This window comes from Leucopleurus acutus (genome assembly GCF_964270905.1).
Source record: "Leucopleurus acutus genome assembly, chromosome: 3".
Classification (NCBI taxonomy): Eukaryota; Metazoa; Chordata; class Mammalia; order Artiodactyla; family Delphinidae; genus Leucopleurus; species Leucopleurus acutus.
The window spans coordinates 469,182-490,744 of record NC_139145.1 but is presented as its reverse complement, the minus strand read 5'-3'; the positions used below and the strand labels follow the sequence as shown (position 1 = coordinate 490,744).

Here is a 21,563-nt window from a genome sequence, read left to right as displayed (position 1 = left end):
GCCGTCTGGCTTTCCCATCACCTCTCAGCATAGCTCAGAGAGACGCTGTCCCTTGCCCGGGGTCACGTGGCTGGTCCACGAACCAGCTGCTGTTTCTCGGGGGGTGGGGGTGGGGGTGGGGGTTCAAGTCCAAACCCCCACTGTGCCACCTGGCTTAACCCACCCTTTGGGGCCATTTCCCCAGAGAGCTCCTTTCTGGGACCAGCCCAGCTTCCTAGTCTCTGGGGGCGTTAGGCTGGGCCCGGGTTCAAATCCCACTTAACCATTCTGAGCCTCTGTTTCCTCCTCCGGGAAATGGGGACATCACTGGGCTGGGAGGCGCCCCCAGCCCACTTCTACATAAAGGGCCAAATGAGGACATAAAGGCACCAGAAAGCGTTGGGATGGGCAGGGCCCGGGCCCCACCGACAGAGGGAGGCACGGAGGCTCGAGAGGGCTGGTGGGCGTCCCAGGTGCTTGGCTGTCCTGATTCTTGGTCGAGGGGCAGAGGACCTGCCAGAGCCACGGAACCCAGCGTCTGCGGGAAAGTCAGGCCACCGGGCACAGTGGTCAGTCAATGGGGGAGGGGACACAGTGGATGGGGCTTCTGTCCCCCGGGCTAGGGCTCTGTCCTGACCTGCCCCTTGGCTGACTGTGGGACCCCTCTGAACCTCAGTCTCTTCTTCCATCCAATGGGCCCCCAGCTCCAAATCTGGCAGGGCTGCTCATGGGGGGAAAGGGCAGACTGGGTCATCCGGCATGTTGAGGGGCGCTGTGAAGGTGAGGGCTCACTCTCCTGCTCCCAGACTGGGGTGGCCTCCCCCTCAGGGTTCACACAGCCCACTGTACAGGGGGGCAAACCGAGGCCCAGAGGGAGCAGCCACTCCTCCCACCCAGATCACATAGTGAGATAGAAGCAGGGGTGGCAGCCCCCATAAATGCTTCCTCCCCGCGTCCCCACCCATTTCCCAGGGACTGACTTCTCGGCAGAGCTTAGGGGTGTCTGTCTCCCGGGGGCTGTGAGCCCAGCAAGGGGCAGCCTCAAAGCCAAAGGATGGGGTGGACCAGGCGTGGAACCCGAGGACTCCACAGGAAACAGAAAGGCAGGCCTGCCACCGGAAGCTGCCCCCTTACCTCCAGGCCTTACCTGCCCAGGTGCAGCTCAGACGCCCACAGGTGCAGGTGGGGACTCCACCAACTCCCTCACCCACAGCACTGGGGTGAGTCTGAGGGATGCGTGGGCCGCAGACAGGAGAAACCAGCTCCCTGGGCTCTGTGAGCCTTTCACCGGCGGCGCCCTGCCCTACCCGCTGGCCTGGCCGTACCCTCCCCACGCAGGTGAAATCCAAGAACTCCAGGCCCTGGGGCTGTTCACACTGTTTATTTGCGTCTCTGGGAAAGTCAAGAACATTGGGGCCTCATCACACATTGAAAGCAGAGCGGGCAGCAAGGGCACTTCAGCGGAGGCTCACAGCTCGAGGACTCAGGTGGAGTCGAGGAGGAAGGGGGGGTTCCATGGCCACTGCTCAGGGTCACCTCAGAGAGGGCCTCTCATCCCAGCCACCCAGGGGCAGAGCCGAGATGGGGACCCAGGCTGCGGTCCAGGGCGGCCCCTGCACCCACCCTGCTGAGGTGGGGGGCGGCCTGGGCCCTGGGCACCAGGCTGCAGGTCCCTAGGGGAGGGGCCGAGATGGGGCCTGGTCATCCACAGCCCACACGAGAGGGCCTGTGAGCGTGTGCACTAATGTGCCTCTGGGGACGAGTGTGGCTGCAACCAGGGAGATGTGTCTGTACATCTAGGTGTCAGCTGCCCCCAGGAGGGGAGCCCCTCGCCCCTCACCGCTTCCAGTGAGAGGGGGGCAGGCGCACATCAGGCTGGGAAGCAAATGGGGGTCTCCAGCTGCAACCCAGGGGAAGCTCCCTGTCCCAGGTGGTGTGCCCCCCTCCACTGCCCAGAACGAGCCAAGCCCAGCAGAGCTGGCGGTGGGCCTGATCTCTGGGGTACGGGTGGGGAGACCCAGGACCCTGGTCCAAGCAGGCTGGAGAAGGGGCCAGGCCAGGGGCAGTCCCCCAGGGTCCCTGAATTAGCACCAGGAGGAAGGAGGGCCCAGAGGGGGTGGGAGCTCAGGACATAAAGGGGCTCACGTGGCCCTGCCTTGTTCAGGAGGCAGCTCGAAGACCCCCGGCCCAGCCCGGCCAGAAGAGAGCACAGCGGTCACGCCCCTCCCGAGTGGGTGGCATATCCTCAGGGCTCCCTCTTCCCAGGTTGCATCGTCCACTGGCTGCGCCCACATAGAGCACTGGGGGGAGGGGCACATCAGGCTGGGGTGTCCAGCGGGGCCCGTACTCCATTCCAAGACCTCGAGCTCGGGCTCCCCAAAGAGGCACAGCCTCAGCCCAACTGCCCGAGATCTGGACCCAGCGCCTTGGCCAGGGAACGCCCCCCCCCCACTTCCAGAGGCTGAGTGGAGACAGAGCAGGCCCCCAGAGCCCCTGGCTCCCGGGACCCCTCTCCGGCAGGGTGTCCCCTCAGGGACCTCATTGGAGGTGGCAGGAAGGCACAGGCAGGAGGCCCAGAGGGAGGTGGGCTGGCCTGGGGCTGCTTGGAGGCTCCAGGTCACACCAGCCAGGACCGCTGTGGGCAAGAGCCGCATCTGTGGAGCTGCCGTGACATGGGGGGCCCTCGTTTGGGGAGAAGCGGGCGTGTCCGTGTCTCTCCTACCAGGCGTGGGTACACGGCTCAGTGGTTTAGGGTGTGTGGGGGGGTGACGGGAGGGGGGAACCCCTGTCCCTCTCTTTCCGGTGAAAGAAAACTCAGAAGGAACGTGTGAAGACACAGCATGTCCTGGGCCCGTGCTTGTGGGTGGAGGGTGGACGGGCGCCAGGAGGGCCGGGCTGTGTGGGTGTCTGGTGTGGAGGGCGGGGCCGGGGTCTGGGGGTCCGGGTGGGTCACATAATGGAGCAGCATTTGCAGCGCTGCTTCTTCATGTCGAGGTCCTGGGGGTCGCTGGCAGGGGCCTCGAGCCCCACCTGGTTCTCTTCCCTGGAGCCCTCGGTGGCAGGGGGCTCGGCCGCACTGCCGTTGGGCGGGGCGGGCTCCTTGGGCTCGGCCGCGTCCTCAATGACCACCAGCTCTGCGGTGATGGTGTCCTGCAAGCCCAGCACCTTCTGGGTCTCAGCCTCATCCTCCACGTTCTGGTAGCCCATGAAGATCATGGTGACCGGGGGCTCCTGGCCCGGCTGGATGCCAGGAGGGCCTGACGTGGCCTCGCCGGGCTGGGCCTGAACTCCAGTGATCTCCCGCCTGGACGGCGTGGTCCGGACTGCCTCCTCCGACGGCCCCCGGGGCTCTGCTGACCCGGCCGCAGACCCTGCCTCGCTCAGCGTGACCTCGTCCGCCTTGTGGATGAGTTCGTCCACCTCAGAGGAGCTCAGCGGGTGAATCCCATTCTCCGCCGTGCCGTCCACGGCGTGGACCACTGGCATGTGGGGGGAGAGAAGGAGAGAGTGAGCTGGTTCCCAGACAGGAGGGGAGGCCTGGCAAGGCTAAGAGCCACCTCTAGGCTAAAGGGGGATCATAAACTAAATTACACCTTTGGAACCAACTGACAATTAAAGCTCCCACAGGAATCTGTGGGCACAGGCAAATTGGTGCACAGAGGAAAATGTATAGGCACAAAAGCATGTGTGAGAAACCAAGAAAGAACACATGAATTGGGATTTTATTGTCTCGCGGTTTGAAGCATTTCCCTATGCCCCAGTCAACTTGCTCCCAGGCGATTCCCTTGCAAAGTAGGTCTGTTTTTTTCCATCGCAAAGACGGAGAAAATGGAGTTCAGAGAAGGGTAGTTAAGGAGCCCCACGTCACACGGCCGGCTGCGGCCGGACCCTGCTCTTTCTACCGGTCTAGGCATTCCTTTCATGAGGACTTGCGGGGATTCTGATTTCCTCCTTCCTTGAGCTCATGTGGACGATCTTGAATTAAAGTTTAGTTCATTCACCCATCTTTCTTGTTTTCTAGTCAATGCCCCAAAGGCTATACATTTTCCTCTGAGCTCTGTTTCGGCTGCAGTTCATGGATTACTTCATGTCATTCTGTTTCAAGCGTAAATATCTCATAATTTCCATTTTGACTGATTGCCTCTTTAAGCCAAGATTTATTTAGAAGAGTGTTTTTCAATTTGGGGGAGCGGGGGACTGTGGTCCAGGAAAACAGAGTGTAAGATACAACCTTGTAACAGGACATGCTCACTTTCCGAAAATGCCCCACCCTTGTTTGAAAAGAATGTGTATTCTCCACTGGGCAGAGTTTTATGTGTGCAGTCAAGCTTGCTAAGTGTATTTTCCAATCTCTCCGGCTTTTGTCACCCGTGTCCCGCTGATGTGTCATGTTCTAACCTGTGTTACAGTCTCTGAGGGCCGGACTTCGGCACCCGGGAGGAGTCCCAGCTGTGGTCTGATGCCAGCCTCAGATCACAGCCCTTCTAGAAACACAGCTGCCCAGCTGCTTAGCATGGAGGGAGGGACACACTGGACACCCCGGGGACTCGCCTCCTCCCAGCCCAAGGTTCAGGCTTGGCCAGTCTCTGGCTTCTGGCCAGAAGGAAAGTGCTTTCCACTCTCAGTTTCCAAATCCCTGGGGAGGGGCGTCCATGCATCAAGGCCTTGCAGTGACTTTGGGCTCGAGGCCCAGAGGGTGGGGTGTGCCCAGGTCACACAGACCCAAGCTAGGTATTTCCCGCTGGCCACTGCCCCAGGGTAGGAATCCGAGCCCTTGGTTGCCATGGAAACGGATCACCTTCCCATTGCTAAGCAACCAGAGTCCAGTCTGGCGGGTCCTGAATCCCCAGGGGTTGGGCCAGGCAGGGCTCAGCGGCCAAGGTGAGGACCTTCTGTGAGCACAGACATCTCTGCTCCTTGGCCCTGTGCGGTCTCACCCTTGTCCAGGAAATGGGGCAGCTGGGACGTGCCCGGGAACCACACAGCCCGTGAGAACTGGAGCTGGGATTCTACTTGGGTCGATGCCCCCAAATTACAGCAGAGCTGGGCTGTGACAAGACCCCTTTGATAGCATCCTGGATACCCCAGAGGCCTGAATCTCTAAGAACACGGGGCCTTGGGAATCAAAACCACAGTGAGATACCACTTCACACCCACTAGGATGGCAATAATAATAATCACAATTTAAAAATGGTCAATAATGAGGGTTGTTGAGGATGTGGAGAAACTGGAACCCTAACGCACGGCTGGTGGGAAAGTAAAATGGTGCAGCCACTGTGGAAAACACCCCAGCAGTTCCTCAAATGGTTAAACCTAGAGTCCCCACGTGACCCAGCAGTTCCGTGCCTAGGTATCACCCAAGAGAAGCGAAGACAAACGCCCCCACGAAAACTCGTCTAGCATTAAAACCGAAAGGTGGAAACATTCCAAACATCCATCAGCTGATGACTCGATAAACAAAATGGGGTCCATCCATACGCTGGAATATTACTCGGCCATAAAATATAAACATGGATGAACCCTGAAAACGTAATGCTCGATAAGAGTGGCCAGACATAAAAGGCCACACGGTGTGTGATTCCATAGACGGCAAAGGTCCGGAACAGGCAAATCCACGGATGGAGAGTGGATTCGTGGTTGCCATGGTGGGGATGGGGCAGGGGTGGGGCTTCTATCTGGAACAGAAATGTTCTGGGATCAGCTCGCGAGGGTGTACAACATGGCGAATATTCCAAAACCCACCGAGCTGTATGCTGAATGGTACGGGTGTCCTGCATCCTCTCTCTCCGAATTCCATATCCTCATGACGGCAGCATGTACAGACTCACTAATGGACCCTGAGGCTGAGCTGTGCTAATTTTATACTTGACTCAAGGGACCAGCTCTGGGGACCCCATGTCCTGAAGAAAGCAAATGTTTGCCTTGACTTCAAAGGTACTTTTAACATCTTCTTAAAATGTTATCTTTACTAAGGTAGCTTTGCCTCTATCCCTGGCATCACAGCAAATGTTGCCCCAAATTTCCCCTCCCCAGTCAGGTCATGCCGAAAGTAAACAAAAGTTTAAGTGCCAAGATGTTTATGAGACGGCTGTCTAAATTCTGACAGATTTCACAGTTTAAAGGAAAGTTTTCCTTAGTTAAAAAAAAAAAGTGAATTTTACGTTCTGTGAATTATATATAGAGAGAGGCAGGCACTCAGGAGCTTCTGCGGAAGGCTGCCCTCTCCTGCCGTTCCCAGCTTCCTGGTGGGTATTTCCCACAGCCTGCTCCCCTCCCAGCCGCTAGAGGGAGCCCTAAAAACCAAACCAGATCTCAGCACCGTGGCCCCTGCCACCCCCGCCAAGGCTCACCATCCCCCTCCACACTCCGCATCAGCCGCATGGGCTCCTCTCGATTCCCCAGCCCAGCAAACTCCATCCCACCTCAGGGCCTTTGCACATGCTGTGTCCTCACCAGGCGCACTGCTCCCCCACGCCCACTGTGCCCCTTCTCACCTCCTCTGCCCCCTCCCCGCACTGCTGGACCCTCACTCGGCCCCCTCCGCACCTCTGGGGTTTTTTTTTTTTTTTTTTTTTTTTGTAGCTTTTACTACAACAGTAACTATTTAAATGAGTTATCTGTGAAATCGGGGTTGAAGGGCTGGGCCCTCTGGCCGGGAAGCACCCAGGGCAGCAGGCGCCACTCAGGATGGGCCTCCCCAGCCCAGCCTGGCGCTGGCCACGCCTCCAGGTGGGTTCTCGGATGGAGGGAGGACTGGGCCTCAGGCTCTGGCGGGGCGGGGGAGGGGCGCGTACCTTTGGTCTCGTCCTCGTAGACCTTGATGCCCTGAGGGAGGCGCTCCCGGGGGAGCACGGTGGTGCTGGACAGCACCCGGGTCTCCCCTGTCACCTTGTCCTTCTCCACCGTGATCTCCACCGAGTACATGGCTGGCACGAGAGGCACGGGTCACGCCGCGGCCCACCTGCCCATGTGCCCCCCGCCGGGCTGCAGCGAAGCCAGGAAGGGGAGCCGGCAGCGCACAGCCAAGCAGCAGGTGCCCTCGACGCGCCCCCCCGCCCAGCTCAGCGTCCTTCCCTAGCTCCCCAGTCCCGTGGGCGAGGGGTCTGAATTCCTGTGCTGGGGATCCGAGGACACCCCGGCCAGCCCGCCCCGTCTGCAAAGTCCTGAACTGTCCCAGTGACTCAGGGGCGTCCCTGGCCCACTCCAGCCAGGACTGGAGCGCGGGTGAGCAAGCCGCGCCCCACAATGTTCTGGACTGCCGCGTTCTCTGTGCTGCACGCCTCAGTCGACCGCTGATACATCGATATTCTCACCTGCTCCACTGTGCAGAGGGGATGATTCCCTCTGCACACGAATGCAGTCACAACCCGTTAAGGCCATCGCTCAACAGCCAGCATCTGACCCCGCTGTGCAGACATCGTCCGCCTGGGGTCCCCAGCCCTCCTCCATGAAGGGGCCCACATCACCACGGCCAAGACCCCTCCCAACCTGCCCCTCCCAGGTCCTCCCATTTCTCACAAGGACACCTCCGTTCTCCCTCCTCCCTCTCTCACCACTCCCACACCCCCTCCTCGGTCCATCTGCAAATTCCTGGGTGCTGCCTTGAGGACTCCCAGAACCCGCCCACTTTTCGTGCCTCCGCAGCCCCTGCGCGGGGGGGGGGGGGGGAGAAGAGCTGCATCCGCCCCCACCATTGCCCAGCCCTCCCCCATCTCCCCACTGTCCGCCACAGTCCTCCTGGACCATCTGCCCCACCATTTCCTCCTTCATCCCTTCCCTTCATCCCCCCACCATCCTTCCCCCTCCCCGCCATCCCTACCACTTCCCCCCACCATCCCTCGCCATCATCCCCCCATCCCCCACACAATAACCCGCCATCCTCCACCATTTACGCCCCACCTTCACGCCCCCCCACCCCTCCCGGACCCCCGCCGTCCCCTCCGCCCTGTCTCCCGCCGCCGCCCACGGCCTGTTCTCCCCGAAGCCGCCAGGGGCCGCCTGTGAGAACGCAGCGGGGCGCGTCCCTGCTCTGCCAGCCGCCCTGAGGGCTCACACGCCACCCCCCACCCCCACCCCTGGCCCTGCATGGCCTGACCCGCCCCGTCCCCTCCTCGTCCTCATCTCCTCCCCCTCCCCGCCTCACTCAGGCTGCTCCAACCAGCACTGGCCTCCGCGCGGTCCTTCCCACCCGCCAGGCGCAGTGCTGTCCCAGAGCCTTTGCACTGGCGGTGCCCCCTCCTGGTGTGACCTCCGCCCCACCTGCATGCCTCGCGCCCTCACTTCGAGTCCTTGTTCAAATGTCACCTCGTAAGTTAGGCCTCCCCTGAGCCCTTTAATTCAAATGGTCCCCTCTCCAGCTGCCCGTGCTCTGCTGTATCCTCTCTGTAAGTTAACCATACAGGCAGGCTCTCACTCCCGTGAGAACCCCTGCTCTCCTGGCTGCGTCTCTCCTGCCTGGCTCACAGCAGGAGCTCAGCAAGCATCATAGAATGAATAAGTGGGTGAAGGATGCTCTGTAATCCCACATCCCTCTGAAGCCTGACACCCCACCATCAGACATACAGTTGGGCAGGTTGTGCACTGCTCAAGGTCACCGGCTGGGGGCCTCTGGCTTTGCTCTTGGGCAGGGCTGCTCTAACTGGCACACCCCCTTCTGTCGGCCACCCCCGGTGTCGTCACGCCCTGGTCTTCACTGCCCCCCTTGGTTCTGTGCCTCCAAACTAACTTCGGGGACAGCAGCAACAAGGTTCTGCCGTTCGTCCTGACTTCTGCTCACTCTTGTTACTGGGTTTGTGCTGGGCCCTGGGCACGAGGTCACTACAATGCCCCCCCATCCCGGTGCCAGCCGTCATGTGATCAAGCAGGGATGTGAACCTGACCTTGTAGAGCGCTGAGCACTAATTCGGACTGCCCTGCTTGGTTACTTCCAGGGACAGGGTGCTCACTCCCTCTCCCAAGGTGGGCCGACGATGATGAAGGAGGGAAGGTTTGCAGTGAGCGTGCGAGCCTGTGCCCGCCTCCCTCCTCCCGGGCCCCAGGAGCGAGCGGCGAGGTTGGGGGATGGAAGCCAGGAGGGGCATCAGGTTAGAAACGCCATGCGAGGGGGCCCATCTTCTCGGGGAAGCTGAGCTGGCTTGTGACGGATGTGCCAAAGCAGAGGGGGCGCCCGGCCCCACCCAGGCTCAGAGCTGCGGCCTTGGTCCAGCCACCCACCCATAACCACAGCCCCCACCAGGTACTGCTGAGGGCGCGTCTGCATCCGACCTGGCCCCCTGACCTGGACCCCCAGGCCCCCCAGGGCTGACACTCAGCCCAGGACAGTGGCTGGACATGGGTCTGAGCCTGGGGCCAACCCACCGGCCTTCATCATGGTGGAGCCTTCAACCGTCCTCAGGGGGGTGTTGGAGATTCGCTTCTCTGCTCGGGGGGCAAAAGGGAGAGAGAGAGACAGATTCAGATGAGAAAACACACAGATTCCCCCCCCTGCAAGACATGTGGACACCCCCCGGATACAGGGACTCCCCCCAGGCGCGTGGTAATCCCCCCAGGCACATGGACACACCCCAGACACGTGGACACGCTCAGGCATGTGGAGACACCCCCAGACACTGAGACCACCCTCCCACACACTCACCCAGATACCTGGATCCTCCCCCTAACACGTGCATGCAGCTGGACCCCTCCGCACATGTGTGCATGCCCAGAACCCCCGAACACACATGGAATCGCTCCCCCCAAAGAAAACACACTTCAGCCCCACAGTCCGTTGCCCATCTCTTTGACCCAAATGATTTTCACAAAATCCCTGAGAAGCCTGCATGGATTTTTTTTTTTTAATTATTAATTTTTAATTCCACAGTAAGACAAGGAGACATTCTCTCCTCATGAATAATTAACTCATGACAAATCAGGCCAAAGACACTTCTGGCTACCACCTCCAATCCTGGCTGGTGGCGCTCTTTCCATGCCTTTACACACAGAAATAGAGACGCTCAATATATATTTTAAAATATAACATGTTAAAGAAATTTAATATACTTAGTAATATAGTTAATAAACGGTTACAGCTAACTGTATGTATTTAAATGTCATGTGAACATGTGAAGTGTCTGTAGATGCGTACACTATATACCTGTAATAAATCTGGGGGGGGGGGCTTTTTTCTTTGTTTCCTGGACGGCAGTCTTCTGCATCTGTGTGTGTGGGACCATTGTCTTTTTATTTTATTTGACATTTTGTTTTATTTATTTTTTAAGGCTGTGCCACGCAGCTTGCAGGGTCTTAGTTCCCTGACCAGGGACTGAACCCGGGCTCCATCAGTGAAAGTGCTGAGTCCTAAACACTGGACCGCCAGGGCAGTCCCAGGACCCTTGTCCTTTTAAATAGTGCACTATCTCCAGGACAGCCAGGACCCTGGTGTCTCAGCCCCACCAATCCAGTTTTACAGACGCGAAAACTGAAGCCCACCCACCTGCCCTGGAGCCCAGAGCAAGTGGGTATGGAACAGGGGCAGGGCCGGCCAAGGCCAGGCACGCCGCGTGGACAGGATGGACCCACCCCAGGGCTAAGACCTCAGCCAGACACGCCCCGGCAAAGCCAGTTTCCTCACCTGTAACACAGGTGCTGCAGCAGCCCCACCCAGGGATGTTGTGAAAATTCGATGAAATGATATTAAGGGGCACTGGGCCGGCTCAAAGTCGGGGCTCGCTGAGAACAATGACAATGCGAGTCATTGTGCTATTATTTTTACTTTTTAGCAACAATAGCACCTTAAAGTCACCCTCCCCTGCCTGCCATCCCCCATCTGGCCAGCAGAGGGCGCCGGGGCTCGGCCCGCCCCTTCCCGAAGACGTACCTTTGGGCGTGCCCACCGGGGCCTGCAAAAAAGAACGGAGAGGTCAGGGGTGCCGGCGCCCCTCCCCCATGACCAGTGTCCCACCTGCCGAGGCCGGAGCCTGGGGAGGGCCTGGCTGAGAGGTGACCCCATCAGAGGGGCTGTCTCCTCCTGGACCGATCCCCCAGACAGCCAGAAAGGTCCCAGCCTGCTCAGAAGCCTCCCGGGGCTCCCAGAGCTCCCAGAACAAAGTCCAACCCTTCCTGGTGAGCCCCAGGGCTTGTGCCAGCGGAGACCTACCCACCGGCCTCTCCTGCCTCCTCCCATCCCCGGCCAGCGTCCCTGGTCTCCTCGCTGTTACATGAGCAGTGTCCCTCCGCTTCGAAGGCCCTTCCTGGATTTCCACTTGGCTGGCTGCTCGCTCAGCCCCCTGACCACCCAACCTAAAGGTGGCTCCCCGACCCCATCCTGGACTGCCCCTCAGGTTACCATGTTATTTACCTAGCCAGGAGGTGGGCATCGTGAGGGCAGAGACCACTCCAGCACGCAGTCTGTGCTCAATCAACCTCACGGAAAATCCCCTCTCAACTTGAGTCCGAGCCTGGAGAACTCCTACTCAACCTTCAAAACCCATCTCTGGGAAGCCTGCCCAGCCCTCCCATGAATCAGACACCTCACTGGGGACTCCACAGCACCCCATGCTCCCCCACAATGGGTCCGACCACCTTCCTGTGTTTGCAGTTGCCTGATCGTGCCCGTCTGCCCACTCAGCAACAGCTCAGGAAGGCCAGGGCCTGGGTCTACGTCCTCTTGGTCTGCCCCAACCAAGCCTTGGGAAACAGTGAGGGTAGGTCTGTAGGCTCCAGACTGAAGCTATCAGAGCAGCAGCTGGAGAAGGACTGGGGCACACAGCAGGGATGTCTCCCCAGCTGCAGCTCATCTGGGGTGGGGGTAACAAGGGTGGATGGGGGCAGAGGAGGCATGTCCCACAGCCCCCTGAGTCCTGAAGACAACAAAGGTGGTTGGGAGACTTCTACATTTGCCTTAACACACTGTGGCAACCACGAGCTCGGGGTCCAGAGTTCCAGGGTCTGGTTTCACCTGAACCTGGTTGGATGTCACACCCGGGAATCAATGGCTGAGCCCAGGAAAGACCACTCCTCAGCTGTGCGGCCTTGAGCCAGTCTCTCAACCCCTCTGGGCCTCAGTCTTTTATTTTATTTTTTTTGGCTGCACCACGTGGCACGCGGGATCTTAGTTCCCTGACCAGGGATCGAACCCGTGCCCCCTGCAGTGGAAGCGCCGCACTGGACCGCCAGGGAATTCCCCGGGCCTCAGTCTTTGCCTTCCATCTAATGGGGACGCTGCTCGCACCTGAAAGGGCTGTTGTGGGGATTAGACAGGTGATGCCTGCTGTGTTCACGAACGTGAGAAAGATGCCAAGCAGGGAAAAGACCCTTTACCCGTGAAACGCTGGTTTTCCACTGACTCACTGACCCCCCCAGGACGCCCCCGCACGGCAGGGAAACCGAGGCCCAGGGAGGCAAAGCAAAGCATGTTGGTCACGCAGCTGGGAAGTGGCCAGGCTGGGATCTGGATGCGCCACTGGCCACAGCCCCAGAGGCGGTGAGGGCGTCTGGATCTGGGCCAGCAGGGCGGCGCCCCGGGAACCTCTTACCTGCTGAGAATTCAGCACAGCCTCGGCCCTCTGGTCCTCCTGGGCGGGGCGTGGGGCCGGGGCGGGGGCGGGGGTGCGGGCAGGGCTCGGGGCTGCCGGGCTCTCCTTGGCGGCGGCCGGCAGCGCATCCGCGTTCTCCAGCTCCTCGATCTCCTGCTCCAGCCTGGGGAGGGCGCACGAGGTGACCACCCTGCCGGGCACTTACGGTGCCTAGCACCACCCGGCACATCCCAGAAGGGCTTCCTTAATTTGGATGTTTTATAACGACCTTGCGAAGTGTTCTCCTTCCCGCGCATGGCAGGGGAAATGGAGTCCTGGAGCAGTGCCAGCAGGCCGCAGAGCGGGGACCCGAACCCAGGGGCCGGCTGGTCCCTGGATCCCTGCACCGCCCGTGCCACTGCTTACTCCTGTTCTTGCTTCCAACAGACTCTCCTTTTTCCCACTCAAATACATTTATTTTTACAGGAATCTTCATCTCTCCAGGGAAACTGGAAAAACCATGTTACTTTCCAAGTATTAGAAGATAATGGTGCACATAAACCCAGTGAAAACAAGACAGGCATATTCAATCCCGCCTGAAGTGTCACCTGCCTGAGCCTTTGGGCTGCAGACGTTAAAGGCACTCAGCACCCGGGGTCACGTTCTCCTTGAAGACTCAGGACAGACCGCGGGTGAGTCTGCAGCCCCCTAGCAAAGTGAGCCCAGGTTGGCAGGCTGGACACAGCTGGGGTCAGCCTGGAGGGCTTCCAGGAGGAGGTGTCCAGTGGGGACACTGAGCGGGCAAACTGCAGGTGATGGAACCACCCGAGGAGGGGGTTGCCCTGTCCGGAAGAAAGCCAAGGCCCCCGAAAGCCAGCCACACAGTAGGGCTCAAGGGCAGGCCCTCCCCTGGCACAGGGCTGCAGCCAGCAGGGTGGGAGGGGCAGGAGATTCCCGGTGGTTCCCATCCACCTTCCAGCCCACCCGCAAGAGCCTTCGGCCTGCTCAGTCCCTACCATCTCTCCCGGGCCCATTTCAGCCCCGCCTCCATCTGGGCACACAGGTCACAGGTGGGAAAACTGAGGCCTGGGGAAGGGAATCCCAGCCAGCACTCTCCCACTTTCTTCCAGATGAAACGCATCCAGACAGGATCCCAAGGTCCCCACTGCGGGGCCCGCCTCAGCGTCCGCTGGCTGGCGGGCTGGCCCATGCCTCTAGGGCCTTCCCTGGCCCAGCGGACACTGGAATTTTGGCTGTCACTTCCCTCCGCATGACCCCGCTGCCCCGGGAGCTGAGCCTGGGCCGCCGGCCTGCCTGCCCGGAAACTCCTCCGGGCCTTTTGTCCCAGCCCAGGGCGATGGTCACTTTCCCCGGCCTGCCCCCTCCCCCGGCTTCCTGCAGGCCCAGCTGCAGTGCCTCCGCGGCTCCATCAGCGCCGGGAAGAGCCAGCTGGGCTGGCGCCAGGAAGCCCAGGGGGAGGCCGCATCTCCCACGCTCAGAGATGCACCGTCGCCCTGCCTCCTCACGCCCCGCTGCGGGGTGGAGAGGAGGAAGGGGTCACACAGGCAGCACACCCCGCTTCCCCGAGCCTGGGTGGGAGGCTCCTCCCCACAGCGCCCCCTCCACCCAGGCACAGGGGCCCGCGGGTGGATCCCACCGAGCCCTCCGCGGCTGCCGCGGCCCCACCCACCTGGAGATGGATTCTTCCAGCAGTCGCGCCTTCTGCTCGTCCTCCTGCATCTGTCTCCTCATGTCCTCGTCCCCCTCCGAGGCTGAGGACGGCGTCCCCGCCAGCAGCCAGCGTTCCCGCAGCGCCTTGGACTGGGACAGTGGGGACCAAGGTCAAAGCCAGGGTCGGGGCTGGGGTCAGGTTGAGGTGGCGGTCAGGGTCAGGTTAGGGTCTGAGTCAGGACTGGGATCAGAATAGGGGTCACCTCAGCCTTCCTGCCCCCCTGCTCCGGCCAAGGCCGGGGTCCCTGGACGCTGCCGCCCCCTCCCTGGCCGAGGCTCCGCCCGGACCTTCAGGTGCTGCAGCTGCCGCCGGTCGTCCTCCAGCTGCCGGCGCCTGTTCTCGATCTCCGCCTGCCTCCGCCGCTTCTCCTGCCAGACGGACCACGCGGTCAGGGCGGGCGTGGGGCGCGGAGACCCCACAAACGCCCAGTCTTTGCCCACACGGATCCCGCTTTTTCTGTAAATGGCATCCCACTGGCCCCCCCCACCTATGCCCCAGACTGTGCCATCTACCTGCCCCCCTCCTGTCCCCCTCCACCTCCCCACAGCTTGTCCCCCCACCTTCCCCCCCCAAATGCCAGCAGTCTCTCCCCTGCAGGTGGGCTGCCCAGGGGCTCTGAGAGGGCTCTCGGCCTAAGAGTCCACATTCTGAGGACTAAAGGGATCTCGACATTTTCATTTTGTGGGGAAGTACCAGCAGGCACTCAAGTTTCCCACTCCACACTGGGGTTCTGCGTCCTGGAGCCCCAGGCTGGGTGTGGGGAGCCCCTGAGACCCCAGGTCCCCCCAGCCTGCCCCCACTGGCCACACCATCCTCGGGACCAGGAAAAACTCACTGCAATGGCCTGGAGCCGCTCCTGCTGGGACGTGGTCTCTGCCACCAGGACCCTGGGGGGACACAAAAGGTCAAGTGAGGTAGGGGGTCCACCCCAACCCTGCTTTTGGCAGATCCAGTTCCAATCCCCACCCTGTGTCTTCCTGCTGGGTGAGCCGGAGTTTCCCATCCGCGGAATAGGGCCATTACCCACCCCCCTCGGAGGCACCAGCCTCCTCTCCCTGCAGTCTTTTTTTTTTTTTTTTTAAGTCTTTATTGAATTTGTTACAATATTGCTTCTGTTTTACGTTTTGGTTTTTTGGCCCGGAGGTAAGGAGTGGGATCTTAGTTCCCCAACCAGGGATGGGACCCTCACCCCCTGCACCGTGTTGACTTAAAAAAATATATATGCACAATGTGAGAGTTGCGAGTTTTGGTTTTTTTTTTTCTTCCCGGACCGGGGCACGAACCCGTGTTCCCTGCATCGGCAGGCGGACTCTCAACCACTGCGCCACCAGGGAAGCCCGTGAATTAAGTTTTATTGGGGACAAAATGAGGACTGCAGCCCGGGAGACAGAGCTTCAGATAACTCTGAGAAACGGCTCCGAGGAGGCGAGGGGGGAAGCCAGGACATCTAGGAGTTTTGCAACAAGGGCAGGTAGTCGGGAACGTCAAAAGATTATAGTTAATTACAGAAAACCAGGACTTCCCTGGTGACACAGTGGTTAAGAACCCACCTGCCAATGCAAGGGTCACGGGTTCAAGCCCTGGTCCAGGTAGATCCCACATGCTGCGGAGCAACTCAGCCTGTGCACCACAACTACTGAGCCCGCGCACCTAGAGCCCGTGCTCCGCAACAAGAGAAGCCACCGCAATGAGAAGCCCGCGCACCGCGATGAAGAGTAGCTGCTCCCGCAGCTAGAGAAAGCCCGCGCACAGCAACGAAGACCCAACGCAGCCAAAGATAAATTAAAAAAAAAAAAACCTACGTGTCATAAAATAACGTTTAAAAAAAATAAAAGATAAAGAAAATCAGATATCTCAAGTTAAGGAGTTTAGCGCTTTTCCATGTATGGGAAGATGCAAGAGTCTGGGCTCACTGAAACCATTCCTTTGATGTGCACCTCAGCTCTCTGGGGCCAGTATCCTGCCACATCCTGAGTTTCCTCAGGGCTCACCGCAGGGAGCGGCTGCAGTCTGACGGCTGCTAGATGGCAGGTATTCTTTTTAGCCCTGAGTTTCCTGAGGGCTCACCGGCTCACGCTGGAGGGCTGCAATCGTTGATGACTGTGACATCCTTTGTTTATTGATATGGCAGGAAATATTCCATTTATACATATTCCATTCCATTTATAAATATTCCACTTATCAATTGGAAGAGGGAGTCCCAACCACCGGACCACCAGGGAAGTCCCCTCCAAGCAGCCTTATTCCCGCATTAATTCCTCCCAACAAACCCTCCTGCCACCCCTCGGGGCAGGGCCAAGGGACATGAGGAGTGAGGCCCAGTCTAGAGACCTAGGAAGGGCATTGAAGCTGGGCTTCTGAGGATTCATAGGAGTTCCCTGGGAATCAAAGCCTGGAGAAGAGTGTCTCAGGAAGAGCAGTATCACCCTTCTGCTCAGACGGAGAGCCTGACCGAGACCGCCCCCTCCTCAGCCTCAGCATTCTCCAGCCCTGGGAGGGACACTTGGGGGAGGAAGGACCCTGAAGCCCCACCGCACAACCTTTGGCCGGCAAAGTCCTCGATGCTGTCCTGGGATTTCTGGCGCTTCTCACACTCGCCTCACCTGGAGTCTCCCAGGACTCCAAAAGGCCCAGAGACAGCTGTGAGCCTCCCAAAAACACACAGCAAAAAAGAAGCAAAGCTGGAATTCAGCCCCAGGCTCCCTTCTCATCCCATCCACGTTTTGTTTGTTTGATTTTTTTGCTGCGCCGCACAGCTCGCGGGACCTTAGCTCCCTGCCCATGAATTGAACCTGGACCCTGGCAGTGAAAGTGCTGAGTCCTAACCGCCGGACCACCGGGGAATTGCCCCATCCATGTTTTCTGAGAGCCCATCCGGTGCAGTTTTAGCCTTAAACGGGTATGCAGTAGGAGCTGGATAAATGTCAGGTGCCCTTAAAGGGACAGGACCTCATGCTGCTGAGGCTCTGGGGCCTTCTGTGGGGGCACGGGGCCAGCAGGAGGCCCAGGACCTGGAGGATGAGTCATCCCTGCTCTCCAGCATCCCCCCTCCCCACCTGGTGGGGGAAGAGGAGCTTTCAGAGCCTGACACTTCCCTTCCCAGCCTCCGGTCTGGAAGCTGCACACAGTAGGTGCAGTGAAATGACTGGACCCCTGAAGCCCAGAACATCCTCTCCAACGGGCCTCAGAATAACCTCACGCTTCCAGGGCCGCTGTGACAATGCAAAAGGGGGGTGGGGGCGGAGGGTCTCGAGCCCAAGCGGGGGGCTTTGGGACCGGCTGCCTCAAATCCCCAGTGACCACAGGGCCACTCTTGGAGGCCCCGTCTCATGGGCGAGGGCCTGGCGGGCACGAAGGGGTTCTGAGCAGTGGGAGCCGCAACCCCCCACCTGTCCCCCCATTTGCCCCGAGCCCCTTATCTTCACGGGCACGGCAGGCACTGAAATTACAGACCGTGTTTGGGCCCCACCCACTCCTTGGCCTGGTATCAGGGCCACCCCGAGGTCTCCACAGACCCTGTGGGTCTGGCCTCGGTTTCTCCATCAGCACACCCCAGCTCCGGACGCTCCTGTATGTCTCCCGCCCGCTGTGGCTCGGAAGGGAAACAGGCCCCAAGCCGCAGAGCGCTCGGGGTCTACCCCGACCCAAGCCCCCGCCCCCGCCCTCCCCCCCCACCCCCCACCGGGCGGCTGCCAGGTGGACATCCATCCCGGGCTGCAGTGCCCCAGCCGCCCGCCCCACTAGGGTTCGGTGGTTTCCTGGCCTTGCTGAGACCGGTGAAGTCATCAGGCTCCCACGCCCCAGCCAGGTGACCCCACCCAGCTCCTCCCTCCCGAGGAGGCACCTCCTCCCCTCCCAGGGGCCCAGCAGCACCAGCTGCACCCTCTGCAGTTTCCCCCGTCCTTCCTCAGGGAGGCTGGGTTCAGCTGGGTGGAGTTCAAGACAGGCTTGATCCAGCTATCTGACTCAGTTGCCCTTCCTGAAGGGCCAGGCCAGCTGGATTTCTGGGTCTGCTCCTTCACCCTGTGTGACGCCGGCAGGGTGCCACCCCCTGAGCTCCCCACACAGGCCTGTTTCCTCAATTCTTGCAGACGCCACACTTCCCACCCCAGCCCAGGCCTCCACCATCACCTGCCACCTCCCTGCCCCCCTGACAGCCCACAGCCAGAGGCAGCTTCTCCAAACCAGTATCCAAACCGGTCGCTCTCCTGCTCTCAAGTCCCCCAGGCTCCCACCACCCTTTGCAAAACACCACAAGGCCCAGCCCGCACCCACTTCCCTGCCCTGGCGCCCTCCACTCTCCCTCCCGCTCACTCTGTTCCAGCCACCAGGACCTGCTGGCTGTGCCTGCCCTGCACCAAGTTCATCCCTACCTCAGGGCCTTTGCACTTGATGTTCCCTCTGCCCGCTATACGCTTCCCATAGCTGGAAACTGAGGCCCACAGAGGGCGAGTCACTTGCCCAAAGTCACAGAGCTAGGAAGTGAGAGCTGGGATTCAAACTACAACTGTCCAGCTCCAGGCCACACCACAGGGCTTCCCCTTTCCTAGCCCCAGCGCGGCCTCCAGGGACCCACTCAAGCAGGAGGCATAGTTGGGGGAGGGGGCATAGCAGCTGAGACCCTAGTGCAAATAGGGCCATGGCGGGCAGAGTTACCAAGCCGCCTAATGCCGGGTCCCCACCCTGACAGGCAGGTGGCCATTCGGGTCAGACACAGGGACACAGGGATGGCTGTGAGGTCAGCTTTCCAGGTTGGAGACAAGGCGGGCAGTGTCCTCGCTAGGGCGGCCAGTCCCTGCCGGGCCAAGCGAGGGCAGGGGAAGGTCAGGCGGACACACGAAGGAGAGGCGCCGGACCAGGCAGAGAATTTCTATCCCTCCCCATCCGCCTGGCTGTCTCGGCCCAGACAGCCCGAGGGGCGCGGGCTGTGAGCCCCACTCAGGTGCCCTTCCCTGGCCCTGGGGGCGCCAGAGCCGCCCCGGGCGCGGCCGCCGCCTCTGGTGATGGATGGCTGGGCCCACGGGAGGCGGTCGCCCTGGCAACCGCGCCATCCCCATGGCAACGCCGAGGCCTGCAGGCGCGCGGGGGTGGGGCCGGCGCCAAGCATCTCCAGTCCCCAGCCCTGCGCTGGGGGCCTGAGGGGCTTCCGGCCTCGGGCGTCAGGGGCTGCCTAAACAGGGTGGGACTTGGATGAATAACAGGGTCTCCCCAACCCCTGCTGCAGCGGGGAGGGCTCCCCGTTCTGGTTTTAGGTGCGTCTGCCCAGGGAGGGGCTTCTACCCGGGAAGGGTCTGAACCCGCCCTCGGTGTGAGGCAGCCGAGGTCAAGCGAAGATAATGTTCAGCATCATAAATCCGAAAAGTAAAACAAAATAGGACGATGGAACCCTAATAAAACAGCAATACAATAGGAACACCTTCCCCAGCGCTAACCATCTTCCGCGGGCGGGTCTCAGCCCCACTTTACAGAAGGGAAAACTGAGTCTGGGGAGGAGCGGGGTCTGTACACATTTGCTAAGCGTCCAGTCTCCTGAAGATCCTGTGAGGCACGTGGGATAATTATGGCTGTTTTATCAATGAATGGACTAAAGCATCTAAATGGTGAAGTGGGGACCTGGACCCAGGCAGGGTCGGGCACACGGAGCGCAGGGTCTCCCTGAGGTCTGGCGCGGGTAGGGGTGGTCAGTGGGATGGCTGAGATGCTCACTTGGGCTCAGTGAGGGAAGCAGAGGCCAGATTACAAAAGATTTTACAAGCTGGGCGCAGAAGCTGAATTTTGGCTAAAACGCATGGGGAGGGTTTAGCGCAGCATGGCGGCTGCCTCCGCTGGCTGTGTGACCCGGGGCAAGCCACGAGCGTCTCTGAGCCTGCACCGGCTCCTCTGGGCAATGGGCCGCAGCTCGCAGCTGCTGGTGGAGGGACATGCCCTCCGTCAGGACGCCCACCATCAGCACGCGCAGGTGTCTGGTCCTTGCGCGATTATTTTTATGGCGCATGGAGAAAATTCTGGGCTCGAGCAGCCTTGTGGGCGGCTCAGGACTCGGCGAGGGCGTCGGCTGGGAGCGCGTGAGATAATCCTGCTCCAGGAGATGAGCTAATGAGACCCAAACCCAGCGAGCCAGGCAGAGGCCTCAGCGTTTCGGGCGTTTATTTTTTAAAGGCCCAGAGAGGTTACACAACCGGCTCAAGGTCACCCAGCGGGCAGGAGGGACGGGGGGGGGGCGGGGGGGGGGTGGTGCGGGAGGTGGGAGGCCGGTGTGTGTGTGGGTGACACTTGTCTTTCCAGAGCCCACTCCTGGGCAGCTCCAGCAGGAATGAGGGGGTCCCAGCCCAGACAGGCGAGGAGCCCAGCGCTGGAACATTCCTGTGCTGATTGAAAGAAAACAGCTGACAACGACCTTGGCCACAGGTGGGGGGGGTGGGGGAGAGGCAGAGTCACGCGGTGCCGGGTGTGGGGCGTGAGAGGGAGCCCAGCGGCCCCTTCCCCCATTGGGTGGGGGATGGAGTGGGGGGAGGCTGGTTCCCAGCCCCAGACTGGGTTCCTCCTAAGCGCCAGCACCTTCCTCGCTCCAGACCCTCCCGCAGTCCTGTCACCCTGAGTGAACCTCAGCCTCTCAGCACGCAGTTCAAGCCCCTGTGTTTGTCCCTCACCCTTCCCCAGTTCCCTGCCTTCCCCTTTCTCTCCTCCACCTCCAATCTCAGCTCAAACACAGCTGCCTCTTTCAGGAAGCCTTCCTAGGTCTCTCCCCTCATCAGGAAGGAATTCCCCTTCTCGAAGCCCCTCAGCACTCAGCACGAGTGGGCCCCCGGGAACACGGCTGTCATTGGTGAGGTGAACAGCCCATGAGGCGTGGGCTTTCTAGAAGCTTCAAGGCAGAGAGACATCTCCACCCCCATGGTGGGGACCAAGGTTGGAGCAGGTCCCAGACCCAGGGGAGCAAATCTGTTGCCTATTAACCTGGGATGGGGAGGGGTGAGCTGGACCCTGCCCTGGGCCCTCACAACAGGATGGGGCAGCGGGGAATGAATGCGGGCCCTTCTCCGGCTTCAGGCGAATCCAGCAGCAGAGACCAGCCCCAAAGTCCCACGGTCCCTCCCACCCCTCACTCGGCTGCTCCCACCACCTCAAACATTCCAGGCACGATCCCACCTCAGGGCCTTTGCACTGACCGTGTCCCCGGGCCTGGGGCACTTCTCTGCCGGGTCTCCAAGGGGCTCACTGACTCCCTCGGGCCTGTCTTCAGATGTCACCTCCTCACTCAGGCCTCCTCTGACCCTAATTGACCCCAGCACCTCCCAACACCGCCCCCTAGCCCTCACCATCAGGAAACGCCTAATCATTTAACTTACTTTACTGATTTC

At 60.4% G+C, this 21,563-nt stretch overlaps 1 protein-coding gene across 2 annotated transcripts; it reads right to left on the bottom strand.

Annotated features, from left to right (window-relative positions):
• Positions 1–1,407: 1,407 nt before the first annotated feature.
• Positions 1,408–15,751, bottom strand: PALM (paralemmin). Of its 2 annotated transcripts, XM_082835363.1 has the most exons (8): positions 15,038–15,751; positions 14,490–14,570; positions 14,161–14,291; positions 12,492–12,654; positions 10,835–10,856; positions 9,337–9,396; positions 6,774–6,905; positions 1,408–3,458 (listed from the first exon to the last, which is right to left on the bottom strand). In XM_082835363.1, the coding sequence occupies exons 1-8, from the start codon at positions 15,203–15,205 to the stop codon at positions 2,929–2,931; spliced, it is 1,287 nt and encodes a 428-aa protein (XP_082691489.1). In that variant the 5' UTR covers positions 15,206–15,751; the 3' UTR covers positions 1,408–2,928. The 2 variants fall into 2 exon arrangements, with proteins under 2 accessions (XP_082691489.1, XP_082691490.1); XM_082835364.1 differs by lacking the exon at positions 6,774–6,905.
• Positions 15,752–21,563: the final 5,812 nt, after the last annotated feature.